This window comes from Atta cephalotes (genome assembly GCF_000143395.1).
Source record: "Atta cephalotes unplaced genomic scaffold scaffold00011, whole genome shotgun sequence".
In the NCBI taxonomy this organism is placed as follows: Eukaryota; Metazoa; Arthropoda; class Insecta; order Hymenoptera; family Formicidae; genus Atta; species Atta cephalotes.
This window is the reverse complement of record NW_012130075.1, coordinates 4,372,970-4,381,167: the sequence shown is the minus strand read 5'-3', so window position 1 is coordinate 4,381,167 and position 8,198 is coordinate 4,372,970. Positions and strand designations below refer to the sequence as shown.

General features: G+C 29.8%; 2 protein-coding genes across 2 annotated transcripts in view; one reads left to right on the top strand and one right to left on the bottom strand.

The window, feature by feature from the left end:
• Positions 1–2,228, top strand: part of LOC105617143 (Bardet-Biedl syndrome 1 protein) — a 13,661-nt gene extending 11,433 nt beyond the window's left edge. Inside the window, exons 2-6 of the mRNA XM_012198715.1 lie at positions 305–514; positions 640–935; positions 1,008–1,257; positions 1,337–1,516; positions 1,602–2,228. Coding sequence (XP_012054105.1) covers positions 305–514; positions 640–935; positions 1,008–1,257; positions 1,337–1,516; positions 1,602–2,228 — 1,563 coding nt within the window. The remainder of the gene's footprint in view (positions 1–304; positions 515–639; positions 936–1,007; positions 1,258–1,336; positions 1,517–1,601) is intronic.
• Positions 2,229–4,483: 2,255 nt separating this feature from the next.
• The window catches only part of LOC105617063 (neurotrimin-like), a 75,106-nt gene continuing 71,391 nt past the window's right edge, over positions 4,484–8,198 (bottom strand). The window contains exons 2-9 of the mRNA XM_012198642.1: positions 7,244–7,447; positions 6,546–6,913; positions 6,203–6,359; positions 5,823–6,113; positions 5,257–5,360; positions 4,982–5,168; positions 4,651–4,677; positions 4,484–4,566 (exon numbers count right to left, since the gene is read on the bottom strand). Of these exons, the coding sequence (XP_012054032.1) occupies positions 4,484–4,566; positions 4,651–4,677; positions 4,982–5,168; positions 5,257–5,360; positions 5,823–6,113; positions 6,203–6,359; positions 6,546–6,913; positions 7,244–7,447 (1,421 nt within the window). The remainder of the gene's footprint in view (positions 4,567–4,650; positions 4,678–4,981; positions 5,169–5,256; positions 5,361–5,822; positions 6,114–6,202; positions 6,360–6,545; positions 6,914–7,243; positions 7,448–8,198) is intronic.

Below are 8,198 nucleotides of genomic sequence, written 5' to 3'. Positions count from 1 at the left end.
TTATATAATATATATATATATATATATATATATATATATATATATAAATTATGTAGTTTATAATAGTACTATAATAGAATAATTATAAAAATTAGAATTTTATATAGAAAAAACGAATAAAGAAAAGTTCATTTTTCTGTAAATTATAATAGAATATTCTATATGACTAAAAAATTTTAAAGATATAATTGTACATTAAGTTAGAATTAGCAAATGATGTGAAAACATTTATTTACTTTCATGAGTAATTTATACAATTTTTTATTTTATTTATTTACAAAATATATTACTCTTTTATTTTTAGATACGAGTGTATAAAGGAGGTGATCAGATAACTGAGCATAACATGATAGAACCACCCTGTGGAATAGTCGGTTTTTATACAGAAAATGGAGAATCTCGATCATCTGTAGTTGCTGTAGGAGCTGGAGCTAGCGTATATATTTTCAAAAATATGAGGCCATTCTTCAAATATTGTTTGCCACATATTGATGCTCATCCAAAAGAACGAGAAGTACTTATATTTTATTGGTACAGAAATAAATAATGATATAGAATTATCTCAATTTCATGTATGATATTTTTAATATATACTGAGTATATAATACATATATTCTGACATTCAATAATTTAACGCAGATTTGGCATAAATGTGGATTGGACGAAGAATTAAATGTGTTGACTCTTGCGGATGATTTGGAGCTGTTACTGAAAGAACTTGGCGCAGCATTTCTCTCTCCTCGTACTTTAAAGTTTCTCTCTTTAGATAATAACTTGCGCTTGAGTTTTGCAGAACAATATAGACGTATACCGCTTGTTAAAGCTAATGCCTTAACAGCAATTGCGATCATTCGCAGAGACTCGTGGAATGATCCTGCTAGTAGTTGTCTCATATTAGGGACCGAGGCTTGTGAAGTTTTCGTCTTGGATCCTAGGTATAATTAAAAAAAAATGTATTAAAATATTTTATGTATATTCTGTATATATATTATTTAATTGCCATATAGAGCTTTTTCAGTTATGGATAAACATATACTGGAGTGGCCACCAGCAGTATTTGCCAGCTGCGGCTTATGGACGGGTGATGGTCGCATAATAATTATTGGAAGAGATGGAAAAATAGGAACAATTAGGAGAGGAAGTTCTGTAAAACTTTGGGAAACGTTACCTGCACCTGCAGTAGCTATTGCTGTTCTTACTTCTCAAGGAGCAGCAATAGCTATTATGGATGGTACTTTAGTGGGATTTTCAAAAACAGTACGCTTGTGCAAAGAATTTTAATTTAATGTTGAAAACTTTATGTTAAATTTCTTTCCGATGTATAAATTTCTTATAGGGAATAAAATTATGGCATATCAATATTCCCGGTATAATATTAGATCTAGTTAGCTTACCAGTACCGCAAAGTGGGCTGTCTTTATTGGCTGTAAGTACAGTAGGCTATGGAATTCGCATTTACGATGGAAAACATCATGTTGATACTGTGAAAATTATGGAACCTGTATCCGCTCTTAAGGTATTTTTAAATCAACAACATTTATGTGTATTTAAAAAGTGGTAAAATATAAATACATATATATAATCTCTTTTTACGAATGCAGTACGGACGAATGGGACAAGAGGAACGGACAATAGCTATGGTCACTGTTGGGGGTGGTTTATGCATGAAAATCCTAAAACGCACTGCTGATTTTAATACGAATAATTCAATATCGAATTCATCATCGAGTAACACGTCAAAGTTCTCGATACCGAAGAAAACGCGATTATTTGTTGATCAAACGATAAGAGAGAGAGCCGAGGCAAAGAAGATTCATAACACATTTCAGCAAGGCTTTCTTCGCTTACGTTTGACAACGGCTAAACAAGCGTCCGAACATTTAAGTGAAAATCAAGCATTAGGATCTAATCCTATCACATTAGAAACAAATGTTCTTGGGTTAGGTCCCAATTACATGATTCGTATTATAGTAACAAATATTTCTGAAGATTTATCTTCAACAGAATTGTATATTCTCTGCAGAGCTGAGGACACCGATGTGAATCCTCGTGTGATAGATTTGCCCTTGCTACCAAGTGCTGTGCCTATACCACTAGCTATTAATGCAAACTTGAAAAGTCAAATATCAGGGAAAGTTAAAATATTACTTTGCAAGAAATCAAATCCGAAACCTTTGGTTATTACGACTGTAATATTGCCAGCCGCTGAGGAAGATTTTGAAATCTAAAGAGTTATTTAAATTGTAATTGAAAGCCAAGTCACAAATGAAATAAATCGTATTGTAATTAAACATGAATTTTATCTTATAGATGTAAAATAAATCGAATATTATTGTGTTGTACAATTTATAAAATATAATAAATATATGATAATAATTTATAATAGTACAAACATTTTTACACTATTTCTCCAAGGATTAATAATTTACAATAAAATTCGTAGGACGTTTTCATTTACTTTTTGTTTATTATGTATCTGCAGGTATAATCTTATGAATTAATATATCTTTCAATTTTCTTGATTGTACATGTTACATTGATTAAGGCAACAAGAAGCTATATTCATATGCACATCAGGTTGTATATTGATATATTGTTTTATAAGCATCCTGACTAACAACTTTTCTTATATCTATATTGTCGACATGTTTTAAAATAAACGTTCAAGTCTACACATATAAGATAAAACTGTGTAATTAAAATTTAAAATATGTATATTATATATTTTTACAATTTCAAGCCTGATTAATTTGTGTAAATGAGTTTCATTGTTATCAAATTTACTAAATTTACAAAATTTTTAATAATGAAATTTACTAAATTTACAAAACTTTTAATAATGAAATTAATAATGAAACAGACTGATGATAACAAAGATTTAATTTTTATATGTTGCAACTTTCCCATAGCCATTTTCGCTTCTAAAAATAAATCATACATGAGAAAAAATTGTGCATATAAAAAGTCTAAAGTAGCGTAATGAAATTCCATGGAATAAAATAAGTATAAAATCATGCTTTAATAAGCATTTATAACTTTCATAATGATTAAAAATTTTGTATTTTCCAATAACATGTCGTTATTGGAAAATATATAAATAATTATTATTTATGATTTAAAAATAAAAGTTGCTTTGTCTAAGAATATTAAAATTATACACACAGACTTATTATTTTTAAATAATATTTTATGTACTTTAGAAAGAATATGGCTATTTTTCTTCATGTATTAATGTTATTCATATCTATGACAAGCACACCGGCCGTTTCTAAAATGGGCAATTTCTTATACAATTATAGTTACTTATATAATTATAGTTACTGTGTATAACATTAATTATAAATCAATATAACAACGTATCAGCACTAAAAGCTAGCAAACTATTATGGAAAACACTAAATAGAACATCATTCTTTCCATACTCATTCCAATCACATTCGTTACTCGCGCATCACATTGTACATATTCGAGAAACATAGGAGTAAATAAAAAAGAAAGATTTGCTTCCATTGGGAGCAAACATACGAGAACATGGACGTAATGAATAATTCTTGCATGAACGATAATCTCAGTATGAATGCTTCCAACTTTATATTCTTTGTTGACTCGGTTATATTATCGCAATAGCATATATGTTTCTATAATATTTACTTCTCTTTTACTACATTATTTTAGGTACATGTTCTTTCCACATGTGCACAGTGGACGACAGATCAGCTTCTATACATGATTTTTCGGAAGTAGTAGACCCGTGTGCATGGCACCAAGCGACTTCTTTGAACACGTTTCTAATAATCTTAAGCATACAAAAATAAATTATAATAATATGATTGTGTGTCTCTGTGAGCTTACGCATGTATAGTGAATACTATATTATGTGTTTACATACACACGTATACATAGGCGTATGTACGTACATACGTATTCATATATATGTGTGTATGACATATATATATATATATATATATATATATATATATATATAAATTATGTATATATTTTAAAGTACAATATCTCTTAATAATTATTCGTGATTTTACGGTACAATTAAAATGCTCATTTTTTTCCTTTACAATGCATCTTAATGGAACACCTAGGTGAGTTGTAAATCAATATTAATTACGAAATTTTGATTATGTAAAATGTATATTAATGTGTCTCGATAATGCCCGCATGTTTGAAAATATTTTATTAAATATATAGTATATGTACATAAAAATAAAATATATCCTGATAGAGAAGGGGAATTTGCACTAAAAATATGTATGTTCGCTATTAGCACTATATCTCTCCTAAGTGTTCCTACACTAATAAATCCACCATAGCGTTTGCTGGTGTTGCTTTGGCTGCAGCAAATTACCTGTGTCATAAATAAATCATTTAAGTCATAATGAATTTATCGTAAGCTTTTATCGTTTGTTCTCTCTCTCATAAATTTACGTCATACTCACCTACATACTTTAGTAGAGATTTAAGTAAAGAGTTACAGACTTGTGAAGGCACAAGATAAAACGACTAGGAGCAACACTAGAAACGTTCCGGGAGATCGTACAGTTGCCGAATTTTCTGTAAATAAATAGGAAATTAAGAACTGATGATAAAAAAGATTTAAAATAATTAATGTTCTGTTTGAAAAAATTGTATCCGTACTTTTTAATGCTAAATCAGGAGGATAATCTAAAAAAAGAAAATAAGAAAAGTTTTAATATTTGTAATCTGTTATATTATTTATGTGTATATTATTTATATGTATAATACTTTAAATTATTTAATTATATTATGTAATTAATTTAATAATCAAATCACTATACGATTGATTAATAAGTCTTCTTATAGATAGTTCTTCAATCTTTTATTCGAATTAACGTCTATAATAAATTTATAATAAAATAATGCATAAATCACGAAAATTATATTTTTATATGCTCAAAAAATATAGACATAAAACGTACAAAAATTCATATAAGATTAATATATATACCACCACTAAATGTATGCGGTTCTGAGTCCAAAGACCATCCAAATTCATTTCTAGCCTTTAGAATCGCTTCATAAGATCCAGGCCGAAGTTTTGGAATTGAACATTCTACGGTAAATTGATTTCCTTTACCGTCTTTGACTTCAGGCTCGATGATGTTCCATTTCAGGTCACCCTTGCGATATTGTACCTGTAAGTAAAAAAATTGTATTTTAGATTATATTTTTTATTTTATAAATTCTAATAAGAACCATGTATTCTTATTACATCGTATTTACCTTGTATTCGCTGATCGGCGAATAACTTTCCAAATGCCACTTCAGAATAATTCCTGCATCATCAGTCATTTCGGCGCCAGATATCTTCGGTTGCGAAGGTACACCTAAAATATATTTTGCAAATGAAAATCTGTTTACCTATCCAAATTCTGTAACAATTCACAAAAGTTAAATAAAATCACTTGAATATTTTTCTGATATATTAATCTTAGAGAAATGTCAATCTTATATATGCAATATATACGTATTTAAATGTATGTGCACAATTTAAATTTCTTTCACTTCAAAAGAGTGAAATCTCACTCAAAAAAAGTGAAAATACAATCACCCTTCACTTCTTGAAAAAGAGTGACAATTTTCACTCTTTTTAGAGTGAATTTTTACTTCAAAGGAGTAAAATCTCACTTTTTTAGAGTGAGATTTCACTCCTTTGAAGTGAAAATTTACTTTAAAAAGAGTGACTTTTTTCAAGGGTGATTGTATTTTCATTCTCTTGGAGTGAGATTTCACTGCAAGAAATTTATAGTGCATATTTATATAATTTCATGTAGTAAAACATATCATACCTGTCAAAGTAATAGATCTAATAACATGACCAATGGTATTATCTGCACGACACTTGTACTCGCCAAAATCCCGTGCCGAAGTATGCAAGATTTTTAAAATGTGCTTAGTTTTGTTACTATTCGGCATTATCCTATGATACATTAGTATCGATCCTTTCTTCTGCGTAAGTTTTTTGTCGTCTTTATACCACATTACGAGTGCCACGGGATGAGCGCTCACGATGCACGTAATTTCCGACTCTATACCCGCACCGCTGTAGACTATTCTGTCTATCTCGATCTTAGGTTTGTCTGTCGCGAAAGCGGAAAGTGTTAATCGCTAATATCAATATGCTTATGCAAAACAGACTGAAGCCAATAAGAATGAGCAATTAACTTACAATTCACAACAACGTTGATCGCTTCCATCGCCGGCGTGTTCGAACCATCTTCAGCGAGGCATTGATACAGGCCGCTATGAGATTCATTCACTTTCTTTATCGTGATATAATTTCCGTCCAGGATTATGTCGGGATCGTAACCGTCCACCTTCTTATTCTAAAATTAAAAAAAAACCGGAATCAGCTTTGCTTTCCATGTTAAAACCTTGTCTATGATATCTTTAACGTCTATCATAATTATATATGAATATTGCAATATTTTTACAGTGATAAAATAGCATGATAGGAGTGATGACGTTAGTCCTGTCATGAGTTATCAATGATATTTTTAATGACGTTTCACCTCAATGAACCACTTGATCTCGGGCGGCGGCTGTATATCGGTCTCGCAACCGAGCGTGATATTATGGCCTTGGTTCACTTCGACCTTCTTCGAGGGCCTCACGCGTATGATCCCTTTGTGCGAGTGCTGCGGCGGCGTAGATTCTTGACGTGGATTTTCATCAACCAACAGACGATGAGTCAAATCTATGGAGTGAGGATTTTGTAGAATACTGCATTTGTAATTGTTAGAACTATCCTCGACCGTCGCATTGTAGATCACTAGGCTGTTATTCGGCAATCGTACGATTCTCTTGTCATCCTCAGTGTATGTCTGCGATTCGAAGTACAGATACTTATCGTCCTTTAACCACGCGACCACATAATTGTCTGAAATAATCGTAAACTTATTAAAGAAGGGAGATAATAAATTGCATACAGAGATTTAATTAAAGTTCTTTATTTTATTTCATTTTTTCTTATAAATATTTCCCTTGTTATAAAAAAGTCAAACAAAATACTAAACAAAATAATAAATTTTTAATGTTGAAAAACAATTTTGGAAAAATAGAGAGATGCTTTTAAAACGTATGTCATATTAAATAATAAAAGACTCCTGTCCAAGAAATGACAATGGAATCGATGTTGAATTTGATAATTTTGACATCGTATCGATTTGATGTCGATTCCATTGTCATTTCTGACTGTTGTTCTACAAACCTGTATGGACCACTTGACAAGGCAGTATAACGGTGTCCCCAGCTTTTACGCGAACGCTCATTGCACGTGATAAGATTTGCGGAGGCATCTCGGCGGTACCGACATTGTCAGTCTCTTCATCTTCATCTTCCTCATTATCATCATCGAAAGGCGTATCATCTTCGTAATTTAGATCCTCCGTACTCTTAGTCGGTTTACATAAGCCTATAATTAATGAGTACTATATTACCTAAGTGATCTTCAAGCTCAAAAAATCGTAACTTTTAATTCAATAAATTTTCATTATTTGAGTATGCTTCGTAATTTTAACTCTCAGTGTATATGTTTTTATTAGTACCTATTAAGTGTACACAGGTCATTAATGTTCAACGACTCGTGTTTTTTTTTAATGGATTATTTATAGTTCAAAAAATATTAAAAAATTCATATAGTCTTCTCAGTTATTATAGATGGAAGATTTATACACAATTTTACAAATCTATTTGTTTAAATATTTTATTTTTGCAAATATACAAATCAAAATGCGAGTATGATAGTAATATGTTTAAAAATTTGTAACTTTTGAACAAATCATAAAATCTAATTATTAAAAATGAAAAATAAAGTTCAAGATATATATTTTAATAAAAAAATGCCAACAAATTTTTTTTAATTTAAATGCTTACGGAACATAAAGTCTTACAATTTTGAAACTTATAAAAATAAGCGTTCGTATAAAAAAATTGACTTAATTTTAAAAAATTTATTTTTTCAAAATATATAATCTCATACATTTTCATAAATGAAAAAATATATATAACTAACATTGTAAGAGAACGAAGAAATCGTAATCTTTTCCGCAGATCAATTTGCATTTTTATTCTAACATAAATAAAAATTCATTTTCATTGTATATGTGTGTGTGTGTGTGTGTGTGTGTGTGTGTGTGTGTGTGTTGTTTTAACTTAAACAAAAA